Here is a 12,887-nt window from a genome sequence, read left to right on the forward strand (position 1 = left end):
CGTTTTCATCGTTTGATCCCAAGACTTGACCCGACTCGGTACCGTAATTTCAGATTGTGGAATTAACAAATATCGCATGACTATCGCTTAGTCACCCAGACTTATTATGCTACTAAAATTTTCGCAACGATAACCTTATAAAATACAGATACAAATTAATTTCCCGTACTTCGTGTAGTGAGTTTTGTCTGATTTTCGGCAATGAACACAAGAATCACGAATCGAACGAATAATAATTCAAATACAGAAAAAAATAAATGTGAAATACTACACGGGGAAATTTTCTTTTATTTCCAAAACGTGAAGAACCCTTCATCAAACAAATTCGATATTATTATTATTGCTGACACGAATTTTTCAACTCGCTGAGATGTAAGTTCAGCGTCCAATATTGTGTGTTGATTTTCTTTATCTGTTATCTTCGTTATTCGTTGTGGATTCCTTAATTAAATAAGCTTCGATTACTGTTCTTGAATATGGTGATAAAAATATTCTTGAATAATTTTTTTACTCGAAAAGGAAAAGTCTTCACGATAGCCTGTTTTAGACCCTTTAAATTGGAATAAATTGGGGGAACCTTTTGTACACGACGCGGAAAAATTTGATGAAATTCCCACAGAAATTCTCCTTGAAAAAGTTTTACGTTTACTTACAAATGGTCAAAGCCCTACGGATTTCTCCACAAGAATATTCGAACCCCATTAAAATTGTTCGAAACCATATGAAAATTGTGTGAAATGTGTAAAAATTGCCGAAACCCGGTGAAATCTCGATTTTATCGTAACTGAATTCGAGTCAGTGAATATATAAGATAAACAGTGAAAAATTGTGCTTTCGCAGATTAAATCCTAATCTGGAATTTCCGATGTTTCAGCAATACTTATTTTCTCGAATTTACGTATTACACAGAATGTTTCTTTGATCCTAAGCTGGGTGTAAAACTACACATGGAATTGCCAACAAGCAGAATATGGAGTTCTTAAACGATTAATTTCATTCGTTTGTCGAATGAAATTCTTTCATACATAAGAGAAGTTGGAAGAATAATCGTCGTCACAGAGATAAGGAGCTGATAACTCGTATTTATGCTAGAGCCACGGAACGAGCGAACGTCTCAATATCCGAGGGATTTTGTCGTGGTACGATGTACAAATCTGCAGTGATTCTCGTTGCGCTGATTGGAACGGCATGCGCATTTCCACCCGCCAATATCCTGCGAAAATCGGTAGCCGAGGATAACGTCGATGAAAAGGCTCCGGAAATCCCGTCGCAAGGATCGGAAGTCGAAAATCAGAGGGAAGATGATGGCGTCCGGGAGTCCGACAAGAAATCGACCTCCGAATATCGTCTTTTTACCGCTACTATGAAGATTCCGGAATTCACGACGGTGACAGCAATACGATCCGATCAAAGTGCCGAGGTGAGACCAAATCTCGAATCAGAGTTGACAGCGTTTAGGATTCAAATTTGCGGATCATTTTTTAAGCAAAATTCTGAATCGTCGTGCTTTTGACGAGTCCGAAAATCGATAGTGTGAATTTCAAAATGGTCGAGACGATCGCGAATTAACAAGATAATAACTTGAATATGGAATAATCTTCAACGATTACGAAAAAATTCGAGAATACTCCCAAAAATGAAAAATCTTCAGCATTTCGACCGTTCTAGAATTCGACCGTTTGCAATTTCTATTCAACCAAAAAGATAATCAATGCCAATTTTTATCCGCACGCACTGAACAAGAACTGAACTATAGTTTAGGTAATTGGATAAATGTAATGACTTCGTCCGCACAAGGCAAAAGTTGCAACAATCTTCAAACAGTTAACGAAGGTCCCGTGTTTTAAAGTCGAAAAAATTTATCACATTTTTCAAGTCACCAAAATGAAAATTAAAATTCTAAACCAGAGATTATTCTAATAATGTTTTTTCCCGGTCGAGTATAAAGATATTCGGTTCGGAATACGAATAATTGTATAAGAGAAATTTTTCTATCAAAACATAATTTGCTTATATCGAAAAAACAATTCATTACGTTTAACAATGACTCGGATACGGACCTGAATATTGTCCAGCATAAATTCGCAAACAAGTTTGACATCACAACTCGGCTTGTTGTTCAGTACTCAGTTGTAATGTGTAATTGATAACATGGTTTTATTATTTTTAACAGGAAAGTAAAGTGCCAAAAAAGCTCTGCGACAAAACTGCGACGGATTGTGATTTTCTCGGTGAATCTGCACGACGTGAAAAAAGAAATACCGAAATGCTTCCGTTGGGTCAAATACTAAATATTCCCATTGACCAGCTGAAAATAATAAATTTGTCGGATAGAGATAATTTTCTGGAGGGTACGACAACACTTAACGACGGCTCAAATGAGGGCAAAATTCAAGTAACAAATGTTCCGCAGGTTGATATAACAAGCGATGGTCAGATAGTAATATCGCTTGAAAAAGTAAACGTTCCCATTGACATTTTAGAGGATCTTATCCCCAGTCAACAGATGGGTGCCAGAGACTCGACTGTTGAAGAATTGAAAAAGGTTCAACGAGAGTACCAAGTGATGAAGAAAAAATTAGAGAAGGCGGAAAAAGACTTGGCAGAGAAAATAAAGAAATCTAACAGGGAGAAGAAGCTCGTAGAGGTGAACTGGCAGAATACGCTACAGAAAAACAGAGAGAAAGAAGAGCAAGAACGTAAGACGCTGCAGAAGAAACACGATGCAGCTGTCAAGGAATTGACGGAAGAGTTAGATGATTTGAAAGAAAAGTTGGAACAGCAGTCGAAAAATTTCACTGAGACGGTTCGTGAAGTAAAGACAGGCTGCGAGAAGACATTAAAGGATAACCAAGGGAGAGAAGAACGGGAGCGCGAGACGCTGCAGGAGGCACATAATACAGAAGTCAAGATCTTGAGGGAAAAATTAGTCGATTTGAGAGAAGAGTTAGATCAGCGATCCGGGAATTTCACAACAACGGTAGAGGAAGGAAAGAAAATCTGTGAGAAGACATTGAACGAAAACAAAGAAAAAGAAGATCGGGAACGTGAGACGCTGCAGACCGAACATGCCGCTGAAATTGAATCAATGAAGGAAATGTTGATGAAGGAAAAGCAAGTTTCAATCGGCTTGGAGGAAAAAATGATTACGCAAGCCACTGAATGTGTTCAGAATCTGGAGACAGAGAAGGAGCGCTGGGACAACAGACTAACCGAACAAACGGAACGGTCGAAGAAAGAACTCGCAGAAATTACAGAACTACACGAGATTTGCGTTGCCGATAAGGAGAAGAAGGACAAGCAAATAGAGGAACTACAATCATTCGGACGTAAAATTAGCATCCCTGTGATAACTTAAAAATACGCGTATCAAACCCTTCGAGACGTGAAATGATTTCCTGAATATCACTAATCGGTCGTTACTTTCATTTCTTGTCAAATATCCGAGAAATAACTAACTGTGTAATATAAATTTTGTAATATTATAGCGTAGACAGTTTTTGCCAACTCGTCGATGTCCGGTATCGACAGTATGTTTATACTGCGTGGAAGAGAAGAAAATAAATAAACAAAATTTCTCCAATTCTACTGATGTCCTCAGTTCACAATCCCACGGCACAAACACCACTGCACAAGTTTCACTGGGTAATTTTAGATCTACTCCAACTGTCTGTGCGTGTCACACGTAAGATAACGAGGTGCAAACTGCACGCGACGTTTGGCCGCAAGGCTCGTCGTAACCCCGACGTAATGCTCGAGTCAGTTCTGTATCAGTTCTGAATCAGTTTGCACCGCGTATGCGCAAAGTTGTAACAAGGATAATTTGATCATTTGTAACAATGATCCATAATGTCTTCCCCTTCCGGTCAAGTTGTTTGCGGTCCGTAACAAAATGCGATTTTGCTTCTATACGAACTACGTGACAATGACTCTGGCAACGCAGCTGACGTTAGAGACTGCGATGCATTATCGCATAATATCTATAGCATAAATGTATGCACGTATTATATAAATTTTTAAAAATTTCAAATTCACGAGTAAATTAACGATGAGATGAATCCGAAAATAAAATTTTTCCATCGCGTATAAAGATGATAGAAACGACAGAAAAATCATACAGGCTGATCAATTTTACAGTACCTTGTATCACGCGAGATTTTCGAATATTTGCAGTATGGAAAAACTGAAAAAAAAAATACACAATACGTTATTTACGCATATTTAAAGCATATAGACGACATACCGTCAATATAAATTATAATATTGTAATTCTTAACTGAAATTGAAACTTGTATTTTCAATCTTAGCATAAATGTACCGTAAACTTACTTATTTTTCTCTGAGTTTTTTCTCGTTGTTTAATTTTCTATCGGTACCTATTAGAAAATTTGGAAAATTGTTTCAATTTCGTGAAAAACTTCAAGTTAATTGGTATCTCTAGATTCATATCTCTAATGTTATCGGTAAATCGTCATAAATATATTTTAGACATCGCTCTTTGAAAGTCAGTTTTAATTTTCATATGATATTTGCTCTCGTTGAACAGCACGACTTGGGCCAAGGCATTATCACGATTTCAGCTTATATTTGTCAACTATTGCATGTCAATCGTACCGACCAAAATTCCCAAAATTCATACACCAACATTTTTCGCTGGCAGCTATATTTTTATTTATTGATTGATTTTCTTCAATTCATACTATTTTTACTAGCACCGTCAAAATCACCGTAGCTTTTACGTTGACGAAAGAATTCAAAAACGGTTAGCGCTGGGAAAATTTTCTGTGATCAGTACTCGGCCGGTAGATGAGCCTGTCTTTGAGAACGCGTGTTGCGCGATATAAGACAAAAAGAACTCCGTTAGGGTAACCAATTTTATCAATCAGTCATCGGTCAACGGCTTTTAGCATCAAGCATTACTTTTCGATAATTACCGCAGGAATCGTAAGAGATAGAAAAAATAAAACTTTTCAGTGAACAAACAAGGAAAACAAAACGAGGAAAATATCTTGATCGGTAGAATCTAGAGAACACGCACGCGACAGAACGAATTTGATATCATGCTCGTTGTTAAAATTACAGCTGAATTGACTCAACATTTCACTCAATTGTCGACTGTCTACACAAGGAAGGAACTTTTTAAACATATTATGTCACTATTTGCACGCTCTTGTTTACAAGAATTTGAAAACCTATTTTTAATGGTTAGGGAAAATCCTATGGAGGATTACGACACGAATTATTCTTGTACAAGTTTTTAGTTTACTTAAAAATGGTCAAAATTCTAGGAATTTTTTTATAATAGTCTTCGCTACCCGATAACAATGATCGAAACCTTACAAAAATTGTATAAATTCCTTGAAAATCACCGAAACCCAGTGCAATATGAATTTACTTGAACAGCCTAGAATTGCATACACAAACAGTGTTTATGGATATCAAATCGCAAGTGGGAATTACCAATGTTTCGTGATTTGTTTTTTTTTTTTTTCTCTTCACGAAGTTACTTAAAGTGCAGGAAATTTCTGCGACGTAAATTGGATGTAAAAATAAGGAATAAATTACCAACTATCTGCAGATTTGCGCTCTGAAAAGATTGCCCGTTTATCGTTAAAGTATGACCCCTGTCCCCTTGAGCGATGAAGTTTTTTCCCGTATGTAAGAAATTCCAAGAATAATCGTCGTCGCAGAGATAAGGAGCTGATAACTCGAATTTATATTAGAGCCACGGAACGAGCGAACGTCTCAATATCCGAGGGATTTTGTCGTGGTACGATGTACAAATCTGCAGTGATTCTCGTTGCGCTGATTGGAACGGCATGCGCATTTCCACCCGCCAACATCCTGCGAAAATCGGTAGCCGAGGATAACGTCGATGAAAAGGCTCCGGAAATCCCGTCGCAAGTATCGGAAGTCGAAAATCAGAGGGAAGATGATGGCGTCCGGGAGTCCGACAAGAAATCGACCTCCGAACATCGTCTTTTTACCGCTACTATGACGATTCCGGAATTCACGACGGTGACAGCAATACGATCCGATCAAAGTGCCGAGGTGAGACCAAATCTCGAATCAGAGTTGACAGCGTTTAGGATTCAAATTTGCGGATTATTTTTTAAGCAAAATTCCGAATCGTCGTGCTTTTGACGAGTCCGAAAATCGATAGTATGAATTTCAAAATGGTCGAGACGATCGCGAATTATCAAGGTTTCGAATATGTGGTTCAAATTGCCGATAATAACTTGAATATGGAATAATCTTCAACGATTACGGAAAAATTCGAGAATACTCCCAAAAATGAAAAATCTTCAGCATTTCGACCGTTCTAGAACTCGACAGTTTGCAATTTCTATTCAACCAAAAAGATAATCAATTCCAATTTTTATCCGCATGCACTGAACAAGAACTGAACTATAGTTTAGGACAAATGTAATTATTTCGTTCGCATGATGCAAAAGCTACGACAATTTTCAAACAATTAACGGAAGCATCACGTTTAAAACGTGGAAAAATTTCTTTCATTTTATCAATCTTGGAAAAAGGAAATGACAATTCAAATCGCGAGATTATTCTATACGATAAATATTTTTCTGGTGTAGTCGACATTAAGTTAGGAAAATAGATAATTGGACCAGAGAAATTTTATTCTTGAAACGTTATTTTTTATACTCTGAAAAAGTAATGCATCTTCTCTGATAATTATTAAAATCCAGATGCGAATATTTGTTACTACGGTGTCTGAAGCATTTCCACAATAATCGCTCGTTTTAAATTTCCGATCCGATATTTCGACGGAAGTTTGAAACGAAATATGGAACCCCACAATAAGAGTATGGCGAATGTGAGATCAATACGCCTCGATAAGTAGATTCCACCACAATTGATAGAATTCATTATTTCGTTAGTCAATGATAAAGGTTTTGCTACAGACATTTTTTCTCTCAGTTTAGACGTTCGTTCAGTGTCGGCGCGTTTTTATTTTCATTAAAATAACGTCGAAAATGAATGAGAAACTTCATAAAAGTTGCTAAATTTTTTGGAAACAGGAGAATGAAGAGACAAAAACGTCATGCGCCGAGGGTGACGCGTCCTGCGATTCTCGTGATGAAAATAAACCACGTCAGAAAAGAACTATCGAAATGTTCCCGTGGGATCAGATACCAAATTTTTCGATGGACAACGTGAAAGTTTTAGACATGGATAATATACCGAATTTCAAAGGATTTAATATACCGGATTTAAGTGATTTCGATTTCACAAATATTCCGGGTAGCGACGTGAGAATTTTTGAGATGCCGGATGAGGCAGGGATTCAAATAGGAAATATCCCTGATATTCAGATACCAAACCTTTCGCAGATCGATTTATCAAATCTCGCGAATGTTCAAATAAAAACTGTCGATGTTCCTGGTCTCCACAACTTTCAAATGCCAAACGATTTTTTTGATGGAAATGGGCTGGTGGGAATAATAATTAATGGAGGGGAAGCTACCAATGGACTACCGGGTTCATGCTCCGGTCACGGTGAAGTCGGTAAAACAAACGACGAAGCACTAGAAAAGCTTCAAAAAGAGGTTCAGGCGTTGACGAAAAAATTGCAGGAGGCGGAGAAAAATCTTGCGCTTAAGGACCTTGCAATCAAGGAGAACAAAGAAAAAAAAGAGCAAGAATATAAGGCGCTGCAAGAGAAACATGATGCAGAGGTCAAGGTCTTCACGGAAAAATTAGATGGCTTGAAAGAAGAGTTAGAACAACAATCCAGAAAATCCAATGAGACGCTACATGAAGTAAAGAAAAGCTGCGACAAGACATTAAAGGATAACCAAGGGAGAGAAGAACGGCAACGTGAGACGCTGCAGGAGGCACATAATACAGAAGTCAAGATCTTGAAGGAACAATTAGTCGATTTAAGAGAAGAGTTAGATCAGCGATCCAGGAATTTCACAACAACGGTAGAGGAAGGAAAGAAAAGCTGCGAGAAGACATTAAAGGATAACCAAGGGAGAGAAGAACGGGAGCGCGAGACGCTGCAGGAGGCACATAATACAGAAGTCAAGATCTTGAAGGAAAAATTAGTCGATTTGAGAGAAGAGTTAGATCAGCGATCCGGGAATTTCACAACAACGGTAGAGGAAGGAAAGAAAATCTGCGAGAAGACATTGAAAGAAAACAAGGAAAGAGAAGACCGGGAACGTGAGACGCTGCAGACCGAACATGCCGCTGAAATTGAATCATTGAACGAAATGTTGATGAAGGAAAAGCAAGTTTCAATCGGCTTGGTGGAAAAAATGATTACGCAAACCACCGAATGTGTTCAGAATCTGGAGACAGAGAAGGAGCGCTGGGACACCAGACTAACCGAACAAACGGAACGGTCGAAGAAAGAACTCGCAGAAATTACAGAACTACACGAGATTTGCGTTGCCGATAAGGAGAAGAAGGACAAGCAAATAAAGAAACTACAATCATTCGGACGTAAAATTAGCATCCCTGTGATACAATAGAAATACGCGCATCAAACCCTTCGAGACGTGGAATGATTTCCTGAATATCACTAATCGGTCGTTACTTTCATTTCTTGTCAAATATCCGAGAAATAACTTACTGTGTAATATAAATTTTGTAATATTATAACGTAGACAGTTTTTGCCAATTCGTCGATGTCCGGTATTGACAGTATGTTTATACAGCGTGGAAGAAAAGAAAATAAATAAACAAAATTTCTCCAATTTTACTAATGTCCTCAGTTCACAATCACACGGCACAAGTTTCACTGGGTAATTTTAGATCTACTCCAACTGTCTGAGCGTGTTACACGTAAGATAACACGATCAAACTGCGCGCGACGTTCGACCGCGTTCGCTGGCCGCTCGTCATGCGTTAATGACGTCATGCTTGCTTCAGTTACCCCCCCCCAGCCGCCCGACACCGCGTTTGGACTGCGCATGCGCGAATTGTGTACGTCAGATTGCCATTCTTCGCACTCTCAGGCGTAAAATTGAATCTCAAACTTCACAATCCAAACGACAAGCAAACATTTTGCATTTTTCAGCTACTAACAAACGTTTCGGACTGTCTAAAATACATTCATACATGAACGTGGTAACTTAGAAATAGATGTTTCAATTTGAAGGTAATTCTGTGCCTTGATTTCGGTGTGACCATAGCACCTGTGCTAAACCGACAATCGGTACGTTAGTCACCCAGTCATTCGGGCAATGAGCTGTGAGGCTGCCGGAAATTTTTTTTTTGTGTGCCGCCAGCAGGAGCACCGAATTTACGAGATTATCGACAGCCGTAAAATGTAAATATAAACCACAAATATAAGATTTTTTTTTTAATCAGGTACCCATTGTGTTAAGAGTAAAAAACTTGAGATCGTGTCATAAAAAAGAATTGAAACATTTTTGTTTTGTAAAATAATACTTTCCCACATTGGTGCAATTAGCACTTCGAAACTGTTCTAAGTTACGAAAAATGGTTAAAAAAGAATTACACGAGGATCATTAAACACCGACCAAATAAAGTGTTTCATCCCTCTTCTTTGTCTCATCAACCTTTTCAAAATAGGATTCATGAATCACGATAAGAATTCCTTCGAGCCATTACTCTTTCATTCATCTTTTGTTTCCACCTTCTTTTGTCTTCGTTCTTTCCCTGCATCTCAATAAGCAATAAACTGAAAATTATATCTCCGAATCCCAATTCGTTAGATGCGTGATGTATGAATAAGATTTATAATTTAGGTATGAAGGTACACGTAATACGTTTAACGGAAAGCGGTTACATAGAAACAGTCGGATGCAGCTTTATTCGAGAAGGTGATCGTCTCTGGGGAAATATTCGAAGGAAAAAGAGCCGCCCAAGCATTTTGCCATTTGTGGATTCCGCGGCTCTTCAGCTCGCCGGACAGAGTTTACCGTACTTTGCTAATTAGGACGAAAACTTTTATCATTATACGGTATGCGCTATGGTCTATGAGGCGAACGTTTTTCCGCGTCAGAGATGCGGAGTAAAAGCAAAAGCAAAAGAAAAAAGAAAACGAAATGAGAGGTAAAAAAAAAAAAAAAACTAGGAAAAACAAGGGATTAAAAAAGAAGAAAAAAGTTTTACCTAATTCCATTTTACGACAGTTGCACGAATCTACATCTAGGTGTAATTTACGCTTGAAACTTTGAACGCGTTCTGATGTGTGTGTGTATATATATATATATATATATACACACACAATATACATACAGTGCGTTCTATGGCAATTCGATCATCAGGGATTTATAACACGACTGTTCCATTCCCCATCTTTTTTTAATTTATTTTTTTTTTTTTATTATTATTGTCTGTCAGACATCGTGAGCAAAACGAATTGGACTTTAAGGCATGAAACTATTCTTCCAGTCTCAAGAAAAATAAATAGAAAAAAAAAAAAACGAAATCATGAAACCTTTTCCCAATTCCGTCGATTCAGTAAGTATCTGTAAGCAAAAATACAATGACTACGACGGTAGATCCAGACGCAAGTTAATACAAGGACCCAAAGTCACTAAAACTAAGTTCTGCAGCAGTCCTTTACATACTGCAATTGAATTTTTCAATCTGTTACCAAACGAAATAAAGAATTTACCTATATTGACCAAGTCGATTGCATATAAATTGAAAAAATGGTTAATCGGCCACCCTGAGCATCTATCAACGCTTTAGTAGAATATATCCGTCTTTCACTTTATTTGTAAAATTTAATACTCGAATTATTTAAAAATCTTATAAAACATGAACTAATGGCACTTCCATGCTTTTCGCTCAATTACATGTACAAACTGTACGATGTTTCTTAATATTGAAATTAAATTTAAAATTGTTGAACTGGCATTGTTAGATTATATGCCTTTTCACTCTTCCCGAGCCTATGCACAGGAAACTTTAAGTTACCTCTATAGGACTATAAATGTACTTTTGTACATTACTTGTGTACATTATGTATATTTATATTTTCTTGGGAATAAATAAATAAATAAATATTATGTATATTTATATTTTCTTGGGAATAAATAAATAAATGAATAAATTTCGTGAAAAACTTCAAGTTAATTGGTATCTCTAGATTCATATCTCTAATGTTATCGGTAAATCGTCATAAATATATTTTAGACATCGCTCTTTGAAAGTCAGTTTTAATTTTCATATGATATTTGCCCTCGTTGAACCGCACGACTTGGGCCAAGGCATTATCACAATTTCAGCTTATTCATATTTGTCAACTGTCGCATGTCAATCGTACCGACCAAAATTCCCAAAATTCATACACCAACATTTTTCGCTGGCAGCTATATTTTTATTTATTGATTGATTTTCTTCAATTCATACTATTTTTACTCGCACCGTCAAAATCACCGTAGCTTTTACGTTGACGAAAGAATTCAAAAACGGTTAGCGCTGGGAAAATTTTCTGTGATCAGTACTCGGCCGGTAGATGAGCCTGTCTTTGAGAACGCGTGTTGCGCGATATAAGACAAAAAGAACTCCGTTAGGGTAACCAATTTTATCAATCAGTCATCGGTCAACGGCTTTTAGCATCAAGCATTACTTTTCGATAATTACCGCAGGAATCGTAAGAGATAGAAAAAATAAAACTTTTCAGTGAACAAACAAGGAAAACAAAACGAGGAAAATATCTTGATCGGTAGAATCTAGAGAACACGCACGCGACAGAACGAATTTGATATCATGCTCGTTGTTAAAATTGCAGCTGAATTGACTCAACATTTGACTCAATTGTCGACTGTCTACACAAGGAAGGAACTTTTTAAACATATCATGTCACTGATGAATAAGAATTCTCGACCTCGTATGTAACCTATTATAGAATCTTGGTGATCGGTCAATTAAGAAAACGTATTTTTAGTTAACGTTTCGACCCGGATATGGGCCCTCCTCAGAACGATTTATCTTTCAACTGTCAAAAATAACAAAAAGATTTTTTATAAAATAAATAATAGTACTAGAAGTAATCAGACTTAAATATTGTAGATGTGATACTCTTAGAGCTATTATATATTGTTGATTAGTAAGAACCTTATGATTAATTGAAATAAGGATGTCTTTAAGTGTTATTTACCTTTTGAATTAAGTAAGTGGACTAAGATGTAGTCGAATTCACAATTACAATTGGTGGAGACAGTGTTCTTTCGAGTGACGGTAGACAATGTCAATCTTCAAGTTATTTTATATGTGGGAGTTAATAGTTGGAAGTCATTAATCAAAAAGATTAAAGAACTATGTTTCTTCACAGTCAGTATGTCATTGTGTTAAAAGATTATTTAGGAAGGTCTTTTTAGCAATAAAATTAATTCACAGGTGTCAAAGAAGTGGAGGTAGGCTCTTTGATAATTAAGTTCCACATGTCTAACGAAATATTGTTGGTTGAACCAATTGAGTCAACAGGTGAATAACGCCTGATGGGAGAAAATTATACGTTATTAATTATACGGACAATTATACGTTAATATCGCTAGATGTAATTTCACTCTTTACCAACGTTCCTACAGATCTCGCATTGCGTGCAGTAAACAACCGGTGGGCTTCTTTGGAAAATAAGATCCCAATTCCCCTCATTGAACTTGATGAAGCCTTAAAAATATGTTTTGACTCCGCAATATTTAAATTTAATAACGATACTTATGCACAACAGTTTGGTTTGCCTATGGGATCTCCTCTCTCCCCAATCCTGTCAGACCTGGTCATGGAAGACTTGGAAACGTCTCGCATTAACGATCTTGGTTTTGATTTACCGTTCTATTTTCGATACGTGGATGATATTCTTACTGCCGTTCCGAACGAAAAAATACATCACACTCTTAATATTTTCAACCGGTACCATCCAAGATTACAATTCA

The 12,887-nt window shown here is 37.0% G+C and overlaps 2 protein-coding genes across 2 annotated transcripts; both read left to right on the forward strand.

Annotated features, from left to right (window-relative positions):
* Positions 1–1,099: 1,099 nt before the first annotated feature.
* LOC107219329 (myb-like protein X) lies at positions 1,100–3,583 on the forward strand. The gene is made up of 2 exons (XM_015657528.2): positions 1,100–1,420; positions 2,174–3,583. The coding sequence occupies exons 1-2, from the start codon at positions 1,145–1,147 to the stop codon at positions 3,356–3,358; spliced, it is 1,461 nt and encodes a 486-aa protein (XP_015513014.2). The 5' UTR covers positions 1,100–1,144; the 3' UTR covers positions 3,359–3,583.
* Positions 3,584–5,744: 2,161 nt separating this feature from the next.
* On the forward strand, positions 5,745–8,726 carry LOC107219338 (M protein, serotype 6). The gene is made up of 2 exons (XM_015657538.2): positions 5,745–6,051; positions 7,044–8,726. The coding sequence occupies exons 1-2, from the start codon at positions 5,776–5,778 to the stop codon at positions 8,499–8,501; spliced, it is 1,734 nt and encodes a 577-aa protein (XP_015513024.2). The 5' UTR covers positions 5,745–5,775; the 3' UTR covers positions 8,502–8,726.
* Positions 8,727–12,887: the final 4,161 nt, after the last annotated feature.

This window comes from Neodiprion lecontei, chromosome 3 (genome assembly GCF_021901455.1).
Source record: "Neodiprion lecontei isolate iyNeoLeco1 chromosome 3, iyNeoLeco1.1, whole genome shotgun sequence".
NCBI lineage: Eukaryota > Metazoa > Arthropoda > Insecta > Hymenoptera > Diprionidae > Neodiprion > Neodiprion lecontei.

Bases quoted from the DNA above. Each gene is read 5' to 3' on its own strand.
- LOC107219329 (XM_015657528.2), top strand. From the start codon at position 1,145: ATGTACAAATCTGCAGTGATTCTCGTTGCGCTGATTGGAACGGCATGC. The intron at 1,421-2,173 runs GTGAGACCAAAT...TATTTTTAACAG, and splicing joins GATCCGATCAAAGTGCCGAG to GAAAGTAAAGTGCCAAAAAA.
- LOC107219338 (XM_015657538.2), top strand. From the start codon at position 5,776: ATGTACAAATCTGCAGTGATTCTCGTTGCGCTGATTGGAACGGCATGC. The intron at 6,052-7,043 runs GTGAGACCAAAT...TTTTGGAAACAG, and splicing joins GATCCGATCAAAGTGCCGAG to GAGAATGAAGAGACAAAAAC.